Here is a 25,758-nt window from a genome sequence, read left to right as displayed (position 1 = left end):
ACTACCCCACACACCTCTCCCCAACCAGACAGGTCGGATGCTGTCCATGAGTCCACTTCCTGCTCTGTACAACTTAAAGAATTTCACCTCAAGGGATGAAATCAGAATGTGTAAAGAATATTGCTGCTTCCTAGAAAGTTCTTCTTACAACTTCTCTCCCAAGTTTCCTTGAAAACTAAGTTGAAGTTTAGAAACTTTAAATAAGTTTGGAAAATTTAAAGAAAGCTGTTGAAAGAAATCATGGGGATGCCTAGGTGGCTCAGTCAGTTAAGCATCTGCCTTCAGCTCGGGTCATGATCTCAGGGTCCTGGGATCGAGCCCCGCATCGGGCTCCCTGCTCGCAGGGAGCCTGCTTCTCCCTCTGCCTGCAGCACCCTCTGCTTGTGCTCTCTCTCTCTCTCTCAAATAAATAAATAAAATCTTAGAAAGAAACGAAAAGAAAGAAAAAGAAACAAAGAAAATGAAAAGAAAGAAAGAAAGAAAGAAAAGAAAGAAAAAGAGAAAGAAAGAAAAGAAAGAAACTGCTGGTGCAAATCGGGTCTAGCTGAGACAATGGGCAAAGGTTGGGTTGGGCATTTTTACATCCTGGAAGGCTTCCCATTCAGAGGGCCTGGCGGATATCCACGGCTCCATTCCAGTGTTCCGGAGCAAACAATGAATGATGGCTCTATAGCTTCCACCACAACGTGGACTCTTCGAGAAAGATGATGCAGAACGGCCATCGACAGATGCCCAGGCAAAGAACAAGCCTCATCCGAGGCCTCGGATGCCTCATCTGAGGGAGGAGCCTGAATCAGACACAGCCTTGGGTGATGTCACACACTCAAGTTACTATTTTCCCTAACAGTTGTAACGGTCCTAAAAACATGAAAGAACATGAGTCCATCAAGTCAGATGAAAAAAACACACATAGGTATCTTAGAACATCCAAGTTCCTGGGTCTTCGGAGTTAGAAGGAAAATAAACATACATGTCTTAACAGCCAAAGGCATGTAACACCCACTCAGGTGCAAGTGCAGCCTTGGAGAATTAGGGGACAGGGGAACTGGGATCCAGGGGCCTGGGCTGCACGAACTCCACCATCAGCGGTTAGGGAGACAATGACATGACAAGCATGGGTAGGATTTGGGTGACCTACTGACAGGAATCCAGCCAAAACTTCACTCATTAAACATCCTAAACCAAAAGGGAATCTATTAGTCTCACTGGGTTCATATCTTTTCATCCAGAAGATTCAAGAGAACAAGAAAAAACAAAGAGAATCAAAAACACAGTAATTCTGTGTTAAGAAGGAACTTTTACCCATCTGATATTCTATGTTGAAGATCAGAGGTCAGCTAACTTTTTCTATAAAGGGTCAGATAGTAAATATGTTAGGCTTTGTAGGCCATATGACCTCAATTTTAACTACTCAGTTCTGCTGGTCTAGCGTGAAAGCAGCCACAAATAATACATGAATGAGCATGGCTGTGTTCCAGTAAAACTTTATTCCATAGGCCATGTTTAGCCTGTGGACCATAACCTGCCAACCCTTGTTGTAGATACATTACTTGCTTCATATTCTCTTTGTTAATTGTTCTATTCAGCCCTTTTCTTCCCATACTGGTAAGTTTGTGTTTCTCAGTTTAACACTGGATTAAGTTTTAACACTTTGGGTACTAACAGAATTCCAGTGTTTAGCCTTGGAAACCACAAATGCTCATAACTGCTGATCAAAGGGAAAAGTGAGAATATTCACAGAAGTATTGCCATCCCTTCCCTGTCCAGAGTGGAGGCCGCCATGAAGCATGTAATTCTGCTCAACTTTCTGTTATTAAAACTGTCTTTGAAACTGTTAGTTGAACAAAGGAGTCTTTTGGACACCCAGACATTAGAAATTACTGCTATCTCCCATAAAATAGAACCTATGGTCCCTGAAAGCGGACAAATTTCATTGGCTGTCTTGCATAAAGATGTGGTTTCCCTGGTAACAGTTTTTTAAATCAACAGTGCTATCTGGCAAAAAGTAAAATACTGGGAAGTCTATTGAGCCATAAGCTCACTGACACTTTTCAAATGATTTTCTTCTTCTTTTTTTTTTAATATTTATTTATTTGACAGAGAGACACAGCGAGAGAGGGAACACAAGCAAGGGGAGTGGGAGAGGGAGAAGCAGGCCTCCCACCGAGCAGGGAGCCCGATGCGGGGCTCGATCCCAGGACCCTGGGATCACGACCTGAGCTGAAGGCAGACACTTAACGATTGAGCCACCCAGGCGCCCCTAAAATGATTTTCTTCTTCTTCTTTTTTTTTTTTAAAAGATTTTATTTATTTGACAGAGAGAGATACAGCGAGAGAGGGAACACAAGCAGGGGGAGTGGGAGAGGGAGAAGCAGGCTTCCCGCAGAGCAGGGAGCCCGATGAGGGGCCTGATCCCAGGACCCTGGGATCATGACCTGAGCTGAAGGCAGATGCTTAACAACTGAGCCACCCAGGCGCCCCAAAATGATTTTCTTCTTGATGCATGTGCCTTCCAGATAAAACCCTGAATTAACAAATTGGTTTATAAAGTCTGACCCCCACACGTATAAAATATATAAAACAACAAACTATTAATTTAAACAGTATTTCTATAATTTCTTAAGAAAATCAGATGGGAACCAGGAAATTTTAGCTTTATTTAATGTTCTTAGTGTCTATACCTAGTTAAAAAATTTTTTTACAAAGATGTGCAAATTAATAATAGACCAACAATTAGTAGTTGCAGAACGCCATCGGGGGAAAAATAACATTCATTAATTTCTTTGGTAAAAGAGATACATTTTAAAGATCTGGTTTAAAAGTTTAAATCTTGGGTGCCTGGGTGGCTCAGTTGGTTAAGCGTCTGCCTTCGGCTCAGGTCATGATCCCAGGATCCTGGGATCGAAACCCACATTGGGCTCTCTGCTTGGCAGTGAATCTGCTTCTCCCTCTGCCTTTCCCCTTGGCTTGTGCTCTCTCTCTTGTGCTCTCTCTCTCTCAAATAAATAAAATCTTAATAAATAAATAAATAAATAAATAAATAAAAGTTTAAATCTAAAAACTTCTGACTAAAGATTAAAATGTCTTAAAATTACTTCATTAATCAAATTAAAATAATTTAAAATTTTAATCCAAATTGATTTAATGCTCCCAATAAAGAAAAACTAGTAAATTACATTGTTTTGTGATTTAGAATTTAAAATGTGGCTTCATGTCTTTCTCCTGATTTTATCCAATGTAAATACAAAATGCAAATATGTTATTTTAGTTCATGTACGATTTCTTTTCTCCAAAGACACTAACGTGGCTGGAACTTCTCACACTCCTCTTCCTTATCTTTCGGGTCAAATGGGTGTCATGATGTCAGCTAACGTTTAGGCATCCATAAACCTAAACGTCAGCTAGAACCATAGGGCATGATTTAAACTGTGATTTAAAAAGCTGGGTCTTCAGGGGCGCCTGGGTGGCTCAGATGGTTAAGCGTCTGCCTTCGGCTTAGGTCATGATCCCAGGGTCCTGGGATCGAGCCCCGCATCGGGATCCCTGCTCCGCAGGAAGCCTGCTTCTCCCTCCTCCACTCCCCCTGCTTGTGTTCCCTCTCTCGCTGTGTCTCTCTCTGTCATATAAAAAATAAATAAATAAATAAAAAGCTGGGTCTTCATCAGTCAGCTTGTGTAAATCTCACACAACATTATAAATCACAAGGCCCGGGTGCCTGGGTGGCTCAGTCGGTTAAGCATCTGCCTTCAGCTCAGGTCATGATCCCAGGGTCCTGGGATCAAGTTCCACATTGGGCTCCCTGCTTGGCGGGGAGTCTGCTTCTCTCTCTGCCCCTCCCCCTTGCTTGTGTTCTCTCTCTCTCTCATACTCTCTCTCATTCTCTCTCTTTCTCTCTCTCTCTCAAATAAATAAATAAAATCTTTAAAAAATAATAAAAATAAATAAATCACAAGGCCCTGTAGAGTTGCCCGCGTCAACTCTGTGGACACCACATGCAGAATTTTCTACTTCTCTGACAAATCCTTAGTGTCAGCAATGGATCAACTACCTATGATTTCTCAAACGTATTTTCTAAAATTACTAATTGAGTTGGGGGCATTGGACTAATGAATGTTGAGGTAAATAGTCAACAATCTGGATTTACCTAAGACTTCCAGAGAAATTAAAATGTTATGTTCCTATGTCTAAGTAGATTTTTTCTTCAGGGCCCCCAAATTAAAATACTATACAATAATTGTCTTCATCATGCTATAGAAACTAGAGTTTTCAAGCTTTAAATCACACTGGCATGTAAGCATAGGCATTGGCATGACTATTGGTGTGTGTGTCTCTAACAAAGCACATTAACGTTAATAGAGGAAATCCGGAACAGGCCCCTCAGGCTCTCCGCGTGAGGTACAGAAGCCTGGTCATTGCCATCTCTGTCTTTGGCCCAGGGAGCTGGATTTGCAGTGCTTGCCCAAGGAGATGCTCTTCTTACTCACAAGACCGCAACACTTGCACTGACTTTCATTATCTCTTGGATGACTGTGGGCCACTATAAAGACATGAGGCTTCTCACTTCTGGAGGAGTTCTAGCGTCAACCGGTCTGCATGTTCCTCTTGCCATGGCTATTCTTGGCCAGCGTGAAAACATTCTATAGCACAGTGGGTTTGGGCCATGCCTCATTCTCAGGTTCCTCTGCTCCCTTTTGTCGCTGACTGGCCTCCTTACGTAACTCTTACAGACCTCGCCCTGTGCAAGATCACAACCCACATTCGGAAAAGAACCTCTGCAGATGGGCAGGTGGTGGTGGTTGGTGGTGTTTGGTACCGGATCTGCGTTGGCACTCTCCAGAAAGGTATGTGGTGGGCTCAAAGAACCCCTCCTTCCTCTTGCTCATGTAATTCATGGAGTGATACATCCAAATGAGTAGGGGTGCCAGGAGAACTTGGATGTGTCTGGTATGCTCCATATTTATCCTGCACAGCTGAACAACATCGTTTAAGAGCTATCCTACTTACAGCCTAGAACATGCAAGAAGCTGACAAGACAAAGAAAAGCAATTCATCCTCCCACTTGGGAAATGACCATCAATAGTTAGACTGGCCTCATCAACAAAGAGACGTTCATATGAGTATGTCCTGGGGACCATGTGTATCTGTTCTGGATGAGCAGGAGACACCCAAGTATATGGGTCTCCCCATGCCTGAGAGACAAAGACAAAGACTCCTAAAAGCCCCCATCCCTAGGTCTGGAGTATCTCACCTTTTATTACCAACCCACGAATTCACTTCACAGAAGGAATTGCAAAGAAAGCTCATAACACCCTAAGGATTCATCAACATCTTCAGAGTCCCAATCATCTAGAAGCAGCAGAGGTACTAAATCATCAAAGGAGAATTCTCAAAAACAGAGGGGCTGAAGGCTGGGAACACCTGGGCTAGGGTGACCAGCCACACTACCCCGGTCCTTGGGGTGGGATATCCAAGGGGACCCAAGTCCCGACCTTCTCCTCTAAGTACTAGAGCAGTGGTCCTCAAACAGTGGTCCCTGGGCCACTGCTGGGCCTGTCCTTGTGTTCCCCACCCTCCATGGGATAAGTGCTGAATATAGAAACTTGTAGAACAATGGCCAGGATCATGTCCACTGACTCCAACAATGAAAAAAATGGCACTGGATATTAACACGTTTTCATTTCATTTTTCCAAGCATTGATTTTTGCTGTACTTTACCAAAGTGTCAGTCCATGACAGGTCAGACATTAAAGCAGCTTCACTAAACACAGCTTAGGAAGCACTGTGCTCAGGGGTTGCCCCGGGCACCAGCTGCCCTTCTCCACCATCTGCAAAACCCTAACCCCGACATGCTGAATGGCACTGGCAACCCCCGCCAGTCCCTAATGGGGGGCACCAAGGCAATCGTTCAGGCTCTGAGAAGCCCAGCTCCTGAGCAGACCCTCAGAGCCACAACATTGAGCAGGGTGGCTGAGGAGACTTGCTCGGGGCTCACCAGAAGGTGCATGTCAGATCCTGCTAATTCAAGAGGAGAAAGGCCTTCTTCCATCCTGGATCCCAAACTCTCGCTGGAAGACACGAGCACCACCCATTTAGCAGTGTCTTACTGTACATTTCTCTTTGTTCTCTTTCTTCATGTAAGTTCCAGAGACTCACTGTTATCTGCTTCTCCCACCTGCATGGAGTCCTCATAAGGCCTACAGCTCTGTGGGACTAGTTTAAGAGTCCTTGTCTCAAGTAAATTTATATCCAGTCGAAGCTACCCCTCCATTTTGGTATGTTCCCATCTAGACTCTTCTGGAAACAGATGAACTGAGGGTGTTCTACAGTTTGGGATATATTTTGGCCACCTCACATCTTTCCATATTGACATATCATCTTTACAGTCATTCTTAAGGTCACCACAATTTCCCATCACGTGACTATCAGAATCTGGGGTGGTTTAGCACAGTGAGAAAAAGCACAAGCCTTGGAGTCAGACGGCCTCGACCACTTTGCAGCTGCGTGGCCTGGGCAAACTACTTAACCTCTTCCAGTCTCGGTTTCCATATTGACAAATGAGGATGACAAACAGCCCCACCTCAGCGATCACATACACACCGCGCGCGGAAAGCACTCACGACAGTGGCTCACGCCTGGTACGTGTGTCCCGGATACGAAGTGCTATTCGTAATAGCTACCAACCACCAGGACCTGAATTTTATGTTACTTTCAACTTTTTGCTTTCAAATACTGAATGTGACGTAAACGTTCATTTCCACAGCTCTCTTCCAATTTTAGATGACGTCCCTAAAGCAGGGTCAGCAGTGGAATGACTGTGACAAGGTAAGGGCTTTTGGATGGCTCCTTACACGTTGACAACTCACACGGGGACAGCCCTGTCAGAACACAGCGTGAGGACCCGAACTGCACTGGGCTGTTGCCAGCAGGAAGGGTGCACATACATTTTTATTTGCAAATTTAAGAAAATTTAAAAAAAAAACCAATACTGCTGTTGTACGAATCGCTGTTGGGAGCCATCCACTTTTGAATGCACAGCGAAGAGGAATGGCAGAGGCCAAGGCTTCTTACCCACGTGGCCCTTCTGTCCCTCGTCGGAGACCCTCAAAAGGAGCTCCAGGTGGGGACTGCTGATGTGTGGCATCACGATCCTGGCCAGCCGCTTCCACCGGGCCTCCGTCACCACAAACTCTGTGCCCACCTTGACCTTCAGAATGTTGAAAGCCTCTATCATTTTGTGACGTTTCAGGTACGCCAGTTTGCGAATCTCGTTCTTTAAAAAACAGAATTGTGGTTTTTAAGAGAAAGATTCAAGAAAGCCTTGTTTCCTTCCCCTAAACGTGTCAAGGTAATTGACGAGCCAAAGAGAAGACACCGAAGGGTCTATTATCAAGCAAGGTATGTAATCCCTCCCCGGCCGCAGGTACACGTAGCCAACCCGTCTACACAAACGAAACTCATCTTACCAAGTTTACAGGAGGGAGCCCGTGAAGGATAATCTGTGTGGTGAGAAACAGAACAGCAGGAGGCAGACTGGTCCCAACTCCACTCTGCCCAGGAGGAAGGGAGATTCCAGAAAGGAAGGAAATCGGGTGTACTGCTGAGACACAAGGAGACCCCAGAAAGGGAGAAGACAGAGCTACCATTAAGTCAAGCAAGAAAGAGAAGGGGAGGAGGAGAAAAGTCGGGGAAGTGAAACTAGGCTAGAAGTGGTCCGGAAGGAAGAGGTCCAGGGCAGGAAGGACAGCTGGGCCTGCCTGGAGCTACCATCTGGCCCAAGCACAGGGAATCATCCAGAGGACAGTAGGCTGGACAGGCCTCCCCGGGTTACAGTCACCTGATGCCCACTCTTCCTGCTCCCTGTAAGCCCGTTACCCAATAACATCATCACTTAATTGATTATATAGCTAGACTGTAAATGTTTAAGGGGTGTGGGCTGTGTCTTAATCGTCTTTGACTTCTCAGCACTTGGACTGGTGCTGGGCACCTAAAACACATTTCAGAGGCTTGCTGACTGATCCCTGTTGCAGAGGATTACCCAAAGAAACACTTCCTTGGGGTTAGGAGAGGTAGAGCAATAGTTCTGTCCAGCAGCGACAAAGAGGAGAGGCATACCAGACTCTCTGGGGCAGCCTCTTTCCACCCAGAGGGAGGAAGGTGGAGTAGGAGGGTCTCTGGAGGCCTGGCCTCTGGGGCAGGGGCAGCTCAAGTCCCCATAGCGCATAGACCCCTCAGGACCAGGACAGGCCAGGCACCTGCAAAGGCCATTTGGGCCAAATCTCAGACTCAGCCCCACCACCTGCTTCTCCTTAGCCGCAAACATTGAAGTTCTCCCTGACTTTCTTCTTGTTCCCTGGTGGCACCATCCTATGCAATGAAAAATTCAGAACAGAACCAAAAGGATCGAGAACCAAAAGGCAATGTCTTCCCTTAAGGAAAAATCATTCTTTGATGAAAAGCCTCTCTGTGCACCTAGTTTCACAAGATGAGAAAACAACCAAGCAGAGATGTGTGCAGTGGGGGGCAGGGGAAGCAGGTGACATGGCTGAAGTATCCCGGTGGATTCTGGGCTGGAAATAAAACAGCCTCCACCTCAAGTACTCAGAAGCCTCTGCCCACCCAACACCTCCAGGAATTCTCCAGACATAAATCAAACAGGCAGGTACCGGGGCAGAAACTGTTGGCTTTAAGGAGTTTCTGCTTCTGCGGGAGAGGGGAAAAGGAGTTGGGAGCTTGGAGAATATCCCCAAATCCCATTCTTACACAAAACGTTTCAAGGAACCATGAACAATTTCATGCCTTAAGAGCACGGAGCTAAGCAAGGGCCTGCCGCTGCCCACGATGTCCAGACACTGTTAGACCATCGCAAAGACCAGTAAAGAACTGCCCCACCTAGCGGAACAGAGCAAGATACCACATGAGTCTTCAGATCGGCCAAAGCAACAAGAAAAAGGACACCTTCAAATACTGAGCAAATGCAGGGACGCCTGGGTGGCTCAGTTGGTTAAGCGACTGCCTTCGGCTCAGGTCATGATCCTGGAGTCCCGGGATCGAGTCCCGCATCGAGTCCCGCATCGGGCGCCCTGTTTGGCAGGGAGTCTGCTTCTCCCTCTGACCCTCCTCCCTCTCATGCTCTCTGTCTCTCATTCTCTCTCTCTCAAATAAATAAATAAAATCTTAAAAAAAAAACAAAAAACAAATACTGAGCAAATGCGTTTGCCAGCCTCCCTGCCAGTGGATCCAGCGCAGATGCCCAGCCCCCTGCTCCCACCCGCCTTCCGCTCATGCACGGTACCTTTAAGTGTTTCCTATAGTTGTTGTAGACCACGGCCAGAAAGACGGACATGAAGATGTAGGTATTGATGATGATGTAGGTTATGAAGTACAGAGAATACCACCAATTGACGTTATAGGCAGGCATCCTGGAAGGAAAGAATTATGTGGCATGGTTTCTCATAGCCTAGGTCCCCAGTGCATAAAAGGCTGGTCTCGGGTGCCATCCCACATGGACAATCCACGTGCACGAGGCACAGCAAAACCTCCTCTCACTCTAACTGTCCCTCACATGGTGCGGTGCCAGGTCGTGGGGCCGCAGAGCCGCCGTCACCCCTAACGCTAAACAGCTGGCTCCCAACTTGCCTTCTGGATTTCTTAGTGCTCTATACAGGCGGCAACTAGGACCTTGGGGATCCCCTAATCCCAGCCCCTCCCTTCACAATGAGACAATCGAAGCCTAAAAAGGAGACCGACTTGCCCAGAACCACAGAAGGAATCCAAGAGTGGCTTGGGCTTATACTCAAGGCTCTTCAGGGACACCAGACTGCCTTGCTAGGCGGGGGGGCAGATGATTTCTAGCCACTCTAGGACAATGAGAAGGAAAGGGGCACCGTGAACAATGGCACCAGGGCGAGAGGCATACATCAGGATGTGTGCTCACTCCACATTTAATGGAAATTGGATTTCATACAGGACGGGAGGTTGGGAGCATGGTCAGCGGCCCAGGGTCTGAGGGAAAGATGCAAGAGAACACAAGGAGGGCCAGAACTGCACCTCGCCCGCATTGTGTCCAAGCCAGGCCCAAGAGTGAGCAACAACCCAGAACAAGTCAATGTGATGATCACACACAGACCTAGATGACAGAAAGCCTGCCCCCGCCCGGACGCACTGTATGGCCTGAGTTGGGATTGACATTTGCAGTTAGAACCCCATCCACACCCTGGACCCCAAGAGATGTCTACTCAGTGTAGCACTGTTTGATTATTTCACTTCCACAAACAAGGTTAATTCATAATACGAAGGACATTAGAAAAAAAAAAAAAAATCATGTTTTCTTCCTAAGTAAAGTCCACGTGTGGAGAATTGGCATTTTGAGGGGGAAGGCAACGACTACTCATCTTTACATTTCTTTCCTGTTTCATTTAACCAGAAAAGCACATCAAAGTTGAGGAGAACAAGCCATGATTCCTTTATAGAGATGGCTTAGTGTTTAGATTCAAGACTCAAAAAAGTCCTGGAATACAAAGTAGGCTCCAATATTTAAGAGTTGTATCTCAAGAGATGTCTCCTGTTGCTTTCAGTTTAAAAAAAACAAAAAACAAAAAAAACACCTAAATTTAGTTTTAAATAGTGAGAGAGGGTAGGCTATCATTAATGTAAACATTTTACATTCTTCAAAAATGTTGACGATGAATATGAATAAGCAGAAAATCACTACTTCTCCTCTCTCAGCCCTGCTGGTGTCAGGAGGTAGCGCCTTTAACAAAGTGAATTCTGTCATGGTAACAGGTGTCCGTGAACGTGAGCAGAGATGAACGTACATGACATCAGGGCTGTTCGCGGTAGTGACCAGCACGTAGAGTTCAAACGCTATCTCCAGGATATTTGTGAAGTAGGGCAAGCCTTCCACTGTTTGAAGACCCCTAAAGAGGAACCAAAAACACAAAGTGAGAAACTCATACCCATAAATAAAGCTGTGATTTCTGATACACTTTTTCCCCCCTTTCAAAAGCACTCCTGGAGTGTCTGAATGAGGAAGATGGCATCCGGTGACAGATTCTGCCAGCAACGGGCTGAACCCAAACAGGGGAGAATTCACAGGCAGAAACTGCCAGAACAGGGTGCTCACCGATCCCCAAAAAGCTTCAAGGCCATAAGGGAGAATATCAGCACACTGAACATGAACAAGAGGAAGACGTAGAGGATATCGGGCAGAGTGTTCCGGATGCTTCTGAAAGTTCTTCGGATCTGTGAAGACAAAATTTCATTTCATTTCCAAGAAATCGGCTCATTTTCTGCAAACAAAAACCAAGCCCTTGCGTTATCCGAAGGTATATCCTTACCTGACGACTTTCAGGGAAGTTAATTAGGAAGACTGGCCTTAAGGCCCTTGACCATCGAACGCTGTGGATATTAACAGCTTCCAGGGAACCATAGATAATCAAATCAATCAAGGTCAGCTGTGAGAGACATGGGACAAAACTGTCAGTGTCACCCTGCTAGAGGACACACAAGGAAGTGACAGCGTGGAACCCAAGCCTGTGGTCCCAGGGACCCTTCCCGGATTTAGTGTGCCTTAAGAATTTTAATAAATATTTCTAAAAATAAGAAAAGTACAGAGAGATAGTCTCCATATCCTAAGGGCTCAGCAGATGCATGAAGGGAGGTCAAAACAAATGTTTCGAACAAGGCGAGAAGAGACCATGGGCATTCCAGGCAAATGAGCCACGTCAGGTTGAGGAGGAGGGGGCGGTAGGTGTGCAGGGCAGGAGGCAGCTCGAGCCAGCTAGGGTGAAGAGGGCCCCATGAAACATGTTTGCAGGACTGGGGGCACTGGATAGTCTGTGGAGCTCATAGACATTTTTGAGTAAGGGAGGGAAGTGATGGGAGATGTGCTTCTGGAGGATTCACCCAGCGGCAGCATCTAAAATGCACGTATTGGGTGGGGATCTGAGGTTGAGGTGACCGTGGCAGTTCCCAAAAGGGGTGACCAGGGCCTGGACCACGTTGTGGGAACAGAATGTCATGCAACAAAGAGACAACAATGCGTGGTCACATCAGAGACTACTGCAATAGTCCAAGTGGGGAGAATGGAAACAGGGCGAGAGGCATCCTGAGGGGCTTTGGGGAGGCCTGCTGCAAGGGAGAAGAGAGAATCTTGACTAAGAGGATTAGGAACTGGGTGTTGGGACCTAAGGCACCACCCACAAACAAACAGCTAGGGGAGTGGAGGGGCAAAGAGGGTGGGTTTCATCCCATTCTGTTTGCCTTGACACCCATAGAAACTGCTACCAAGCAGCTGGCCACAGACAAAAGAAGGGAAACCGGTATGGGCTACAGCATGGGGACCCCTACCTACCAGTGATCATGGCAGCTCTGGCCTAGAGGCATGCAGACTGAGCCTTGGACTAATCGGGAAGAACCCTGGTTCAGGCCTGCTGGCTGCCGCACCGTTACGCTAACTATAAAGTACCTTTACCTAATCACTGAAGGGGCCTCTCTGGACATTACAGCCGTGTTTCAGAATACATACCCTGCCCCTCTGGGCATAACTGCTTAGCATATACCCTCCCAGATTTCTCTGTGAATGTTATACACATTCTTTCCTTTTTCTTTTCAACAAAGTTGAGATCCAGCTCTATTGTATCTTGTTCTTTTGACTTAATGAATAATAAGCACCTCCCCTTAGTAATAGACACATACGTTGCTTTAACACTATTTCAAAGGGCTGAGTAGGTGCGCCACATTTTATATAATACATATCTACTGTCAGGAAATCGAGTTGTTTGCAATTTTTCAGTATTACAAACAGTTCAGCCATGACCAATCTTGTGGCTAAATCTTTGAACACATCCTTCTTCCCTAAAGATAAATTCCCAGGAATGGAACTCCAAGGTGCAAGGCTTTTTGAAAGGAATGGCCACACAGCCTTCCAGAAAGCTTATTTGTCCCTTCAGTAGGGTATAAGAGGTTCTTTTTTCTCTCAATCTTGCTAACACTGTTTCAAAGGCAAACACATGGTATTTTATAGTTGTTTTAATATATATTTCTTAATTAGTGAAATTACACATTTTTTCATATCGACCATTATTTATTTTTTCTTCTATGAGATGCCTTCACCTATTTTCAGCACTAGTGGAGTTTCTGTCTTTTTTTCCTTTTAATTTGGAAGTGCTTTCGCTATGTTAAAATACAGCATTCACACTCTCATATTTTGCCTTATTTGCCGTTCAATCGGGATTCGCATTGCTGATGGGGTTTGCTGTGCCGAAGTCTGTCACTGTTGCTTTAACCAAGTCAAATCTATGCTGTCTTTTCGCTTCATAGTTCCTGCCTTTGACCACAAAGTCTTCAGGGCACTGTAATGAGCACTCACCACTATGGTTACCATGATGCAGATGTTTTTCATATCCTTCCAGAAAACCATCTGAGGAGTGACTTTCGCAAAATGTACAAGTCTCCCGAAGAATGCAGTCAGACAGAGTACTTCTGCTATCGAGGTAGCCTGCACGCAGAAAACAAAGACTAAACACAGCCCCCTGGCCATTTGGAGACTCTTTAGCCCTCTTGTAACCGCTGCACCCCCCAAGCTCCCTTGATGGCACCCTCTGAGAATTAGTGATGTCCCTTCATTTCACTGCTGGTTGCAGTCAAATTCTTTGCTGGTGGGGATGGTTTCTTCCTCTTAAAAGGAAACCTGTCCTGGAGCCATGAATCCCATGACCTAACAGGCAGGGCTTCCTGGGAGGGGCTGAATCAGCAGGCAGGGGACCCAGAAGCATTTCCCCAGAAAGGGGAGGGCAAGGATGATAGACATAGGCGTCTTCTGTGCTCTCCAATTCTCACGTTCATATTTAAAATAGGCATCTAGACGTTCAGTTTCCCTGATAGTAGGGTAACTCCCCAGAGATCTGTTTTGAATGCGGGTCATTCCTTAGCCATCCCTGCCACTCCAGCCCTCTGCCTATCGTGGCTGGTCAGAGGAAAGAATGGAGCCACTGAGCCCCAATGCCACATCCTGACCGTGTCCTCCATAGGTGACAGGACCCCAGTTCCGAACTCCCTACAGGCAGCTAGCTCAGCAGCCTGTGACGTAGCCCAAGCTTTCCTGTGACTGCCCTGAGGCAGTAAGTCCTCCCTAACAAGGGCACCTATCTCCATCATGGGGAGAGGAGGATGGCAGAGCAGGAAGAGTTGGGGACAGGGCAACCTGGTGTAGGCTAGGAAGACAGAAAGGTCTGGGGTAAGGGCTGGAGGAATGGATTCCCTAAAGGATGGGAAGGCAGGGGCTGGCTCTGGGCCCTGAAAGCAGCAGGTGATACAGTCTGCCTCCCCCCCCCCCCCAGCCTTCATGGGTCCTGGGCACGGACACGGGCTGCAGCCCCTTGCAAACCTTCTAGCCCTCAGCCTGTTCACCCTGGAAGGGTTCTAGAGACTCACTGTCAAGACCAGGCATACCAAACGGCCTGGGGCGATTCCAGGACACCCCTGTTCAAAGTAAGATGTGCTCGGTAATGCTGCCTCTGGGCCAAAGGCCCAGCATGACACATTGGATTCTAGAGATTGGAGGTACCGATGCTGGCTGAAGGAGCACTCGGAACCCAGGCAGCCAACCCGAAGCTGTACGTGACCACTAACACCCGGAAGGGGGAGGACTCGGGAAGAGAGGCAAGGGGTTGAGGAGACAACCCCAGGGAAGGCTCATGGCGTCTTGCTAGGGAGGGACTGACTGTCTGGGTCTGTGAATGCACAGCTCTGCTTCGTCCAACTTTGTGTTTGTTTTGATAGTCCCTGGGCTACAAGTTTTCTATCCAGAGACTCCATTAATTGTGGCATCTCCATCATATGGAAGTGTGTTATACCATCACTTTGATGGCCCCCGATGAACCACGATTCCAGTTTTTAGCCCTTGTGCGGTGTCCTCCCCTGTTGACTCCAGGGCTCCAGCACCTGATGGGCTTTGGCCAACAGGACATCAGCAAGTGTCATCAAGCGGAAGCTTGATGGTGCCCATACACGAGGATGCTCCTTCCTGGATCTCCCCCTCCCCCACTGGGAGGAGCCTAAACCCCATGCAGCAGCCGTGTAAAAGAGAAGGGCCCTCTGGTCCACAGCTCCAGCCAGGCAAGCTCCCAGCTGATGGCCAGCAGCACCTGCCAGCCTCCAGAGATTGACAGAGCTTCCAGATACCTACTACCCTAGCTCATGACACAGGAACAGAAAATCTGCCCAGCTGGGCCCCATTACCCACAGAATCATGGGAGGTCATAAAAGCCTGTTCTTTAAAGCTAGGGGTCAACGAACTTTTATCTGTTAAAGGACCAGACAGTAAATACTCTGGGCCTTGCAAGTCATCCAGTCTCTGTTATACCTACTCTCAGAGGAGTACTCCTACTCTCTGCAGGAGCAGCATCAAGTTGGGAATTAACATGAATAGATCATCAATTTATTGCTTAGACTGATCTGGAATAGCTGGTTAATTTGATGTATTACTCAAAATCAAATGTGATCAGCTACTAAGCACCAATAAATACTCTAGTGACTTAGGAAAGAAAAAAGCTGGAAAAGTGGCAAGTAAAAGTTGCATATTCCACCATATTATGACATTGTCTACTTGCCATTTTATAGATATGCTTTGAAAATATCATTTGTCTATCCAGTTTATCCCTGTGTACACAGAAGACAATAAACCTTCTACTCCATTGAAAATGCCTATGAGTGAAGCTTCAGCTCAGGGAATAGGCAGAATTCTCCCAGTCCCCAGCAATAAAAATAAAACCATGTTCATATTTATTGAAATTGGGTGGGGAAAAGGAAGAGGAATGGGGCCCAGCTCATCAATGACAAAGTCTAGGTAGCCATTTTCTTTTTAATCCTTACCAAGAAAGGCAGTGGAAACAGCGCAGGTTCTTCAAACAGGGCGAGGGAAAGGTTGACACAAATAAAGAAGTAGATGACTACTTGCATTGTCCAGTGGTTATAAAAATAGTAAAGTCTGAAGACGAAAAGAATAAAGGTGTTTATAAACAAGGAGCAGGAGTTAAACAGCACTCGAACTTCCCACTAGAAGACATGGTAGATAAAATAGAAAGTATGGCTCTGGCCACATTTCCTTTCAATTCTAGGGAGCAAGGGACAGTACTGAATTGAGCATGCATTACAAAACACTAACAGAAAAAAATCAACATATTATCATATCTCAAAGCACAGTCTCTTAACAGTCTCCGGCTATGATTATACCTTCCTCCTGGTGATTGTGACAATAATAAGAGAATACTTTTAGAGGACTTTAAACAGTGACCAGTACAGAGTAAACCCTCAATTAAAGTGACCTATTATTATGTGGCAGGGTAGCCTAAACAATTTAAAATGTGCATCGTCCCATGTCGACATGATAGACTCAGAGAGATCTCGCAGTCACACAGTTCTCTTCCTATGGACGGGGACAGTCCCCCCAACCTGCTTGAAGCTTCCAGGAATGAGGCATTCATTGCTTTTGGAGGCACTGGCACTGAGCCCTGATGGTAAGAAATGTTTTTTCCTTATTTTGGGCCAAATTCTTGGTCTTAGTTCAACGTTTACGGGGTGAGAGAGAAAAGGCAGGATTCTTACGAAAAGAACAAATGTATGGACTACATCACAAGGCAACAGAAAGAAAAAGAACAAGGCTTTTCATTTAGACTCTAAGAAGACAAATCATGTCTAAGAGGAAAAGATGATATATATTTTACTTTGGATGCCCTCTCTCCTGTTCTGGGTGTTCTCATTTACTCATTTACCCGTCCTTAATGTATTTATTGAATGCTTTCCTATGTGTGAGGCACCATGCTCTTATAACTTAAAAAAAAAAAAAAAAAAAAGCATTGGATTTTAGGATTTACTCCAAAGCTATGTGTATACCCTAGAGACTTCCCAAAAATGTTTGCGGAGATAATGTCTTCGGTTTGGGTTTAACTTCAAGCCTATTAAGTACTAGAGGACAGTTTGCTCTATGTGACAGTTTAACACTTTCATTACCTGATGGCCCGAGGAGATGTTTCAAAGGGAACATTTCTGTTGTACTGGGCATCAGAAACATAGGCAGCTGCCAGGAGGAGGTCCTGGTCCTCCTTGGGAGAAAGGAAGGAGAGAACATCATTCAGAAGAGGAAAGGACATTTCTCTTTTTCATATGTAAGTACAAAAAGAAACCCACCCCCATCCCACTCTTGCCAGAGGTAATTAACATTATAGTACTATATGTACATATCCAGATCCATAGCTGGGCACCAGGAATCCTGCAGTGGGGCTGAGACACAGGCATGCTTGACTTCCTTGAATTCAAATATAGGCTCTCAGAGGAGGAAATGAAAACAAGAAAGCACTGAATAGTATATATACATGTCCTTAAATGGCATATTTATACTAACATATATAGGCTATATACACACAAATATATAAACACAAAATTATATTTAGGGTACTTGATGGGTGATTAGAGTGTTTTTCAAGGGTAATTTTGACACATAAATTACTGCCTTTCTGGATGGCTTTTGAAGCTAACTCCTTTTTAAGGTATGACCCCACTCTATACATACACAGAATTTTAAAATAATAAAATTGTTTTCATACGATACAAAGTTACTTTTCTCACTCAATATATTCTGGACAATATATATACACCTACCCCATTCTTTTTAATAAATGCCTGTTCCTTTAGGTAGTGTCTCCCTTTTTTTTTTTCTATTTTGAACACAGTTAAATTGAGTTTTTAAAAATATATATTACACACAGACACACATGCATAGCTTTGTGCCATATGAATGTTTTTGTAGGATAGAGTTGAACTTGGGAATGAAAGGTATTTGTGTTTTTTATTTTGATAGATACTACCAAATTGTTTCCCCCAAAGTTACGCCTTTGATATGCCTCTAAATAGTACATGAGCATCATGTTTTCCTGCTTCTCATCAACATTCATATAACTTAAAATGATTAATAATATCCATCAGCCAAAGGGGCAGCTTGAGATTTGACTTTACATCTCCTCACGACCATAGAGCCAAGCCCCATTTGTGACAACTCACACTTCTGATTCTGTATAAATAAGCACACATACAAACAGACTAGCTATTTAGACCTTCCTATGTACTTGAGGAGGAAAACAACATGATTATCCATTCAATCACCAGAGTTACCTCCTCAAAACATAGGACATCTTCATGTTGGAATTGGGTTGGAAATTTATCATTGGTCAAGCAAGTCAATTTTGCAAACGCATCTGGTATTCAGAGAGGTCAAAAGATTCCAAACTTTATACAAATATACAAAAGTATGTATCTGGAGACACAGCAGAACTGTGTTTCCTCAATTTATTTCATTTTGCAACACTTTAAAAAAGTAAGTTATATTCCATTAAAAAACACAAACATTAGTTACTAAGATAAGTCTTTTAATAGACATTTCACTAAAGAAGATATACGTATGCACGGCAAATAAACACATAAGAAGATGCTCAACATCATTAGTCATTAGGGAAATACATATTTAAACCAGAGTGAGATACCACTTCATAGCGACTATAATGGCTAAAACTAAAGACTGACCACACCAAGTGTTGACAAGGATGTAAAGCAATTGGAACTCTCACACATTGTTGGTAGGAATGGAAAAAGGTGCGTTTACTTCAGAAAACAGTTTGGTAGTTTCTTGGCAATTCTGTTCCTAAGTATTTACCAAAGAGAAAGAAAACATATGTCTACACAAAGGCTTTACATCCAACCCAAGAACGCGGCTTACATAAGAACACCATTCCAAAGTTGTACTTGTATACAAATATTCATAGCACCTCAATAGTTGAAAACCAGAAACAACCAAAATGTCCACAAATAGGTGAACGGATAAACAAAAGGTGTCTATAGCATATCTATACCATGAAAGACTACCCCGCAATAAAAAGGAATGAATTACTGATAAACACAACAAAATGGATGAATCTCAAAGTAATTTTGCTGAGCGAAAGAAGCTAACTCCTATCCGCCCAAAAGAGTACCTACTACACGAGTATATAGAATATGCAAGCTAATCTACAGTGGCACAAATGAGATCAGTTGCCTGGGCACAGGGAGGAGGGGATGGAAAGAGGGGTGGACGTCAAGCAGGCATGAGGAAACTAGTAGGGGTGACAGATATGTTCATTACCTTGACTGTGGTATTAATATCACGAGTGTATTCATGTACCAGGACTCATCAAACTGCACACTTTAAATAAGTATAGTTTAGTTTATATCAATTATAGTTCAATAAAGCTGTTAAAAATTGCTCAGAAAGAAAGATAAATGTTTTGATTAAAAATAGATATGGAACAACAATCTCAAAGATGAATGAACTGCTCTAAGAAGCCGTCCCCTCTTGAGTCATGTGCCTTCTCCAGGCTGTACAGCAATTCTTAAAGGCAGGTTATTAAAAACTAAGAAGCACCAGGAGCGCCTGGGTGGCTCAGTCAGTTTAGCATCTGACTCTTGATTTCAGCTCAGGTCATGATCTCAGGGTCATGGGGTGGAGCCCCACGTTGGGCTCCGCGCTCAGTGCAGAGTCTGCCTAAGGTTCTCTCTCTCTCCCTCTGCGCCTCCCCCTGCTCATGCTCTAAATAATAAATAAACAAATAAGTAAAATCTTTTAAAAACTGGGCACCTGGGTGGCTCAGTCATTAAGCATCTGCCTTCAGCTCAGGTCATGATCCCCGGGTCCTGGGATCAAGCCCCGCATCAGGCTCCTTGCTCCGCAGGAAGCCTGCTTCTCCCTCTCCCACTCCCCCTGCTTGTGTTCCCTCTCTGGCTGTGTCTCTCTCTGTCAAATAAATAAATAAAATCTTTTTTTAAAAAATCTTTTAAAAACTAAGCAGCACCATATAAATGTGCTAAACACTTACCACACATTTTTCTTTGACATATTTAAAAAATATTTTAGTAGGCAATCTATTAATACCAATGATTTTTCCATTGAACATCTCCAACACTGAGGAACACTAGAGTTCCCCAGGATATGCTTAGAAATCTGTTTTAGGTAGAAAATGGCTAGCATCAATAGGAGGTTTTTTTTTTTTTTTAAGTGCATGCACACTAATCTTAAGAAAGTTCCATTAAGCCCCAAAAAGATTATACTGGAACAGCAACGAATTATCATATGAAGGCCTTTAAAAAATATATTTAAGGCAAAATCTCTTAAAGCCACTAGCATTCCCAATTTAAAGAGATGATGCTACTAACCTCCTTCCAGTCCCAGTGAAATGGTTTGTCCACAAACGAGCAGTTTGACACCCACATGCCCTCCAGGTAGAGAAGAGGAAAAGAATGCTCAGCCGCAATTCCTCAGCCAGCCAGGCCCTGGGGGGTTACCTCCATGCACGTTACGCAGGCTCCCCACACTGAATGATATAAGCACCAGGGCACCTCTTCCAACCCCCCCAGCCTTGCCATATGAATTCATCTGTTACGTTTAAATACCCTGACACTTTCACAACAGCAAATTTACCTTTATGTTGTTTCCAAGCTTTCCCATTCTTACCTAGTCCATTTCGGACATCTGCCTCTTTTTGAAATCTCACCCACTCCGTCTTCTGCTCCTACTTGTCTTCCTTCTCTCCATCCTGTTTGTGAGCAACTTCTAAGGCTCCTGTCCATCTTTGCTTGGGAAGAAGTACTCTCCCCAGGCAAACTTAGTGTAATGACATTCTCACTAGTACTAAGGCCATCTGGATCTTTCCATAAAACAAATCATTTTCATCCAACCCAAGAATGTGGCTTGTGTTAGACATGCTATTTCAAAACTGCATACTTGCAAGTTTACATTCGATCCACTGCCCATATCTACCATGAAAACAAGCGAAGACCAAATAGCAATGTTCCCACCAGACGCAGCTTATGGATGGCTTTGCACCTCACAACAGCAGACCCAGCCTCGGGGAGGCACCAGAGCCTGCCAGGACAGCAGTTCTGAACTCCCACAGCACCTACCACCACCTTCCAAGCTTTGCTCGTAAAGATCCCGTTGCCCAGACCAAGAGCATCAGAGTCTCAAGGAAGTGAGACCCAGGACGAATTTGTAAAGTTCCCAGGGGATTCCAACATGCAGGCAAGATGGAAAATCACTGGTCTAAATATGGCCATTTTACTACTGCTTCTTGTATGCTTTGTATTCTCATGGCACTAGGGCAATAACTGACTTCTCTGGATTTTCTTTTTGTCCTTTTCTTCTAGCTATGACATTTTCTCCCTCTCCCCAAGATTGAAAATGTATTTAAGATTTTTGTGTTTTCTCCTCCAGCCCTCTCAACACTGTAAGCCTTCATTCTGAGGAAAGGTGGATAACTTAGAATCCCTTAGGGAGAGAGGGCAGAGAAAGCGCAGGGGGGTAGGGAATGATCATTTCCAGAAGCTCTCACGAGAAAGCAAGGAAGTTCTTTCCCTATGTCCCCAGTGTAGGAAAAAACAACTGAAAGCTCCAGACACCTTTAAGTCAGACAAGAACCTTGACGAAATTGTTGATAGAAGTGCTTTAAAAAAAGCTGATAAGTCTCATTTAGATATATAAGAAAATTAACCTAACTAACCACAACCTAAGGTAAAAAGAAGTTACTGTAAACCTTAAGGAAAATTTTCTCCCATCTGTTTTTCCCTCTTTCATTACAAGCACTATACTTCCTGTCTCTCTCTGCCTCCCTTCCTTGCCCCCATTGGTTATGGGCACACTGACACCCAGAATAGAGGTGATCACTGCTTTCCCCATGCAACCCCTATGCAAAAGCTTCTAGTGACTTCTCTTTGCCTAGAGTGCCCGCAGAATCAAATGTAAAACTTGGCATTTAGGGGCTCCACAATCTCCCCTCTCTCCAACTTCGTCTCTCTCATTTCCTTACAGTAGCCCTCTTCTCTGGCTGAAACTAGTGGGTGCATTGTCCACTGTCCCATCACCAGCCCCACTTCCACACCTAAAACCAGGAGTACCCTTTCTAGAACTTTCCTTCATGGGGGGCCCATCTCAAATCTCACTTCCTTCATGAAGACTGGCAATACCAGCAGCTTCCGTTTCCAAATGGAAAGACTGCCAAGAGAAGCTGGGGTTATAAAGTAGAGTGTGGGCATTTCACATAAAGAAACAGCCAGCTGCTAAGGGTAAGCCAGGGCATGGCAGCCATGGCGAGACCGTGAGAGAAGGGGTAGCAGTTAGCTGTTAGTCCCTCTGTGCAGAAAGACCAACAACCTGCAGGCCAAGGGCAGCCTAAAGATGTGTTTTGTTTGGCCCAGAGAGTGCTTCATGGATGCTGGTTACTAATTCAAATTTTTTAAAAAACTGGAGCTTACACAAAAATTTGAACTTCTGGTTTCTCTTTGAAAGGTCATAACATCTGGCAATTCTGGGCTCTATTTCAATATGCTTTTGCTACCCACCCTGATACTCAGGTCACCTGAAGAAACACTCATTATTTTTTCAAATTCTGTGGGTCGGCCAGGCAAGTCCTTCTGGTCTAGGCCAATTTAAGGGATCTGTATGGTCATCTGGAGGAGATGGCCCAGGACAGCCGCACTCACATGTCTTGGACATGTGCATCATGCAGCAGGCTAGCCAGGGCTCTTCCACACGCCAGTGGTCAAAGGGTTCCCAGGAGCATCAGGAGAGCAAGCACCAATGCTCGAGTATTTTTCATATCTCTGCTTGTGTCGCATCTGCTGCTGTCCCATTGGCTAAAGCAAGTCTCAGGGTCAATGGTCTCAAGGGCTGGAGAAATTGACTCCATCTCCTGATGTAAGGAGTTGCAGAGGCTCATTGCAAATGGGGTTGTATCCAGGATGGGAAGAGTCTGTGGCCATTTTTGCAATCTATGATAGCCCCTGGAGCCTCAACCAACTGGAAGTGGATAACCATGATCTTTTTCGGGCAAACGACATACCCTCCATGTCACCACCAGCCCCACTCTCCAGCTGAGTCATTCCCACCTAGGCCACTGGCTTTATGTTCTTCCCTGGCCCCTGTGGGCATTTCAGCTTGTGACCACCTGATGTAACTCATCCTCTCCCCGGCCTTCCTGGTTCCTCCCATGTTCCTCCTGCAAAAAACTTGTCTGCAAATCACTATAAGGGAACACCAGGAGACCCCAAGAGCCTGAAGCCAGGGTAATCTAAGACTTGAATCAAAAGTTTTAAGAATAAGAACATTCAAAGAGAAGCACATAAAATATCAAGAGGTGATCACACAGATCACAAAGTAACAGCATACAGGACATGGGCTCTCAGCCTTGGCTGTGCTTTCAGTACTTGGTAGCTTTAAAGTGACTGTTACCCAGGCCACACTCAGACCAATTAAATCAGAATCTCTGCGGTAGGACTTGAACCCAGATACATTTCTAAAAAACTCCCCAGGTAATTCTAACCAACAGTAAGGCTGAGAATCACTAGCACTGGATTATTTCAATTTCAAAGCTGAAAGTGTTGGTAAGAGTACCAAAGGAGTGGATTGCTGCCTCAGCATCTGCCAAAAGAAACAGCCGGCAGAAAAAGGATCTAAAAAACAACTTGAAAGGAGAGGGCAGAAATGCATTTCCGATGACTAGGCAGTTTTTTATTAAGTGACCCCAAACTAACCACATCATCGTAGCCACCAAGCATCTTAGGTCAGAGCCTTGCTTGGCTTAATGACTCAATCATCGCTGTTATCTCAGAAAACAAGGGGTTCTGCTAGAATTACCAGTTGGTACCAGGCTTCCCACCTTTTATGCCTGCTCCCCTGGGAGAGGTCTTTGAAAGCTACTGAGACATAAGTATGTGATTCCTGCAGGCGTGCATTAAGCCAAAAGCCTCACCTGGGACTCAACCAGGACTCTGGGCTGTTTTCAGCCCTCCCTGCATTTCTTGAGGTCTCGAATGATTAGTTTTTTTTACATTCTTCTCTTATTTAGACGAAGAAATATTAAGCACACAGAGGGAGGACTTGGACAATCTCAATCTGAAAAGATGCTCTTGCCATAGAAAACTCTGGTGATCACAGGTCCCTCATTGTGCAGAATGAGGGGAGCACCACCTGGGTTGGGTCAGAGCTAGGGACCAAGAGTCCTTCCCCTCCTCTTTCTCCTTGACTTGCTTTCCTCTACCTTAGGGAGACATGGTAGAATTCACCTGTTGGAAGTGGCCAGGCCTCTTTGAGGGACCAGCAGGCCAAAGAGGGAGGCCAATGCACCAGGCAGGGATTTTAAACCCTACACAAAAGAGCCTGCCTGGTGGACTCCCTTAAGCAGGCTACAGGAGCCCACAGAGAAGGGATAGGGGCAATGGCAGAACAGTGCAGAGCAGAAGAGACCAGCTCAACGAGGAGAGGAAGAGGGGACTGAAAGACCCTTCACCTCCCACACACTTGCCCCACCCCATGAACGTTCCCAGAGACGCCTGAAGCCTGGCTGTCATTACCGCGTGCCAGGCACTGTGCCCTGGGCCTGACTCACAAGGTCTTCAGACTCTCTGAGGTGGGCGTGACTTTTCATCCCCACCTTACAGAGGGGGAAACCTTAGGCTCACCAGGTAATGGGCCCCCCTCATCTTGTAATTCACAGTTAGGATTTTCTGAGTCAGAGCAGGGGCTCCAACGCCTGGAGTTCTGCTTCCCTCCGCACTCTGAGTTCTTATCCAGAGACAGGAAACAGTCCAGGAATGACTGCTTGGAAGCGCCCCGTCTTCCAAAGAAGTGCAGAGCCGAGCCCATCTGCTTCGTCCCCGGGGATGAGAAGAGCCCGGGCTGCATCAGCAGTCCCAGATCCACATCCTGCAGCCTTCTTCCCGGGCGTTTCCCTGCAGTGGGACCCTCGCATATTTTCCTGCCGCCATGGAGCACAGTGCGGCGAGCACGGGCCACCCTAGACCCCGGGACGCGCAGGGGCGCGCTAAATTGGCACCGGACCCCCAACACGGAGCCCGGGCGCGGCTTCCAGCGCGGCCCCCGCCCGGGGGAGGCGGGCGGGCTCAGGCAGCGCGGGCGCGGACTTGACAGCCCCCCTACCGACTCCAGCGTGCAGGGCTGCGGCCCGGGGCGCGGATCGCGGGAGCTCCAGCCGCCTGTGCGCTTCCCTGCGGAGCAGCCCCGGCGCCAGGGCTCCCGCGGCCCAGAGGACGGAGTCAGCCCCGGGGCGGGAAGGGGGCTCCTCGCCCGCCTCCCTACACGGGGCCCTTATTCCCAGCAGCAGGCGCTGGCTTTGCGCGGGGTCGGAGCTCCGGGGGTGGCCACGCCGGGAGGGAAACCTCGGGGCCGGAGACTCTGCCGTCGACGCGCGCCGCCAGCCCTCGGGGCGTCCTTACCTCCTGCGCGGGCGGCTCCTCGGAGGGCTGCGGGCGGAGGCGGCGCACGCCCGCGGCTCGGCCGGCCCCGGGCATCTCGGCGGCGGCTCAGCGGGCCGGGATGCGGGAGCGTCGGGGCCGCCGCGGCGGACTCTGTCCTCGGGCCCCGGGAGGCCCGGGCTGGGCGCGCTCCGCTCGGCCCTTCACGTGACCACGGCGGGACGGCCCGCGGCGGCCCCGAGGGCGGAGGACCGGCGGCGGCGGGCGCGGCGGGCGTCCAGGCTCTGGCCCCTTCCCCGCCCGGCCTCCCGGCCGCGCTCTGGAGCCGGGGGCGGGGACGCGGAGCCGGCGGGGGTGGGGGCGGGCCGCCGAGGGGCCGCGGGGGACGAGCTCCGGCTGGTGGCGGCGTGGGTTAGAGGCCACCCTGGCATAAGGCCCGCACCGTGTGCCGTGGAAGCACCAGTAAAA

General features: G+C 46.5%; 1 protein-coding gene across 4 annotated transcripts in view; it reads right to left on the bottom strand.

Moving 5' to 3' along the window:
• The window catches only part of LOC118007841 (two pore calcium channel protein 2-like), a 38,873-nt gene extending 13,386 nt beyond the window's left edge, over positions 1-25,487 (bottom strand). Inside the window, exons 1-9 of one of the 4 annotated variants that reach the window (XM_035001031.1) lie at positions 25,312-25,487; positions 17,011-17,102; positions 15,874-15,988; positions 13,370-13,498; positions 11,337-11,453; positions 11,123-11,241; positions 10,815-10,916; positions 9,293-9,419; positions 7,069-7,270 (exon numbers count right to left, since the gene is read on the bottom strand). In XM_035001031.1, coding sequence (XP_034856922.1) covers positions 7,069-7,270; positions 9,293-9,419; positions 10,815-10,916; positions 11,123-11,241; positions 11,337-11,453; positions 13,370-13,498; positions 15,874-15,988; positions 17,011-17,102; positions 25,312-25,386 — 1,078 coding nt within the window. In that variant the 5' untranslated portion in view covers positions 25,387-25,487. Of the gene's footprint in view, positions 1-7,068; positions 7,271-9,292; positions 9,420-10,814; positions 10,917-11,122; positions 11,242-11,336; positions 11,454-13,369; positions 13,499-15,873; positions 15,989-17,010; positions 17,103-20,238; positions 20,497-24,537; positions 24,840-25,311 lie in introns of those variants that run through there. The other 3 variants (XM_035001034.1, XM_035001033.1, XM_035001032.1) reach the window with 3 other exon arrangements.
• Between the last annotated feature and the right edge of the window lie 271 nt (positions 25,488-25,758).

The sequence above is a fragment of the Mirounga leonina genome, unplaced genomic scaffold, assembly GCF_011800145.1.
Source record: "Mirounga leonina isolate KUSES-001 unplaced genomic scaffold, KU_Mleo_1.0 Mir_125, whole genome shotgun sequence".
NCBI lineage: Eukaryota > Metazoa > Chordata > Mammalia > Carnivora > Phocidae > Mirounga > Mirounga leonina.
Note: the sequence above shows the minus strand (reverse complement) of the source record. Positions and strands in the feature narration are given on the sequence as shown.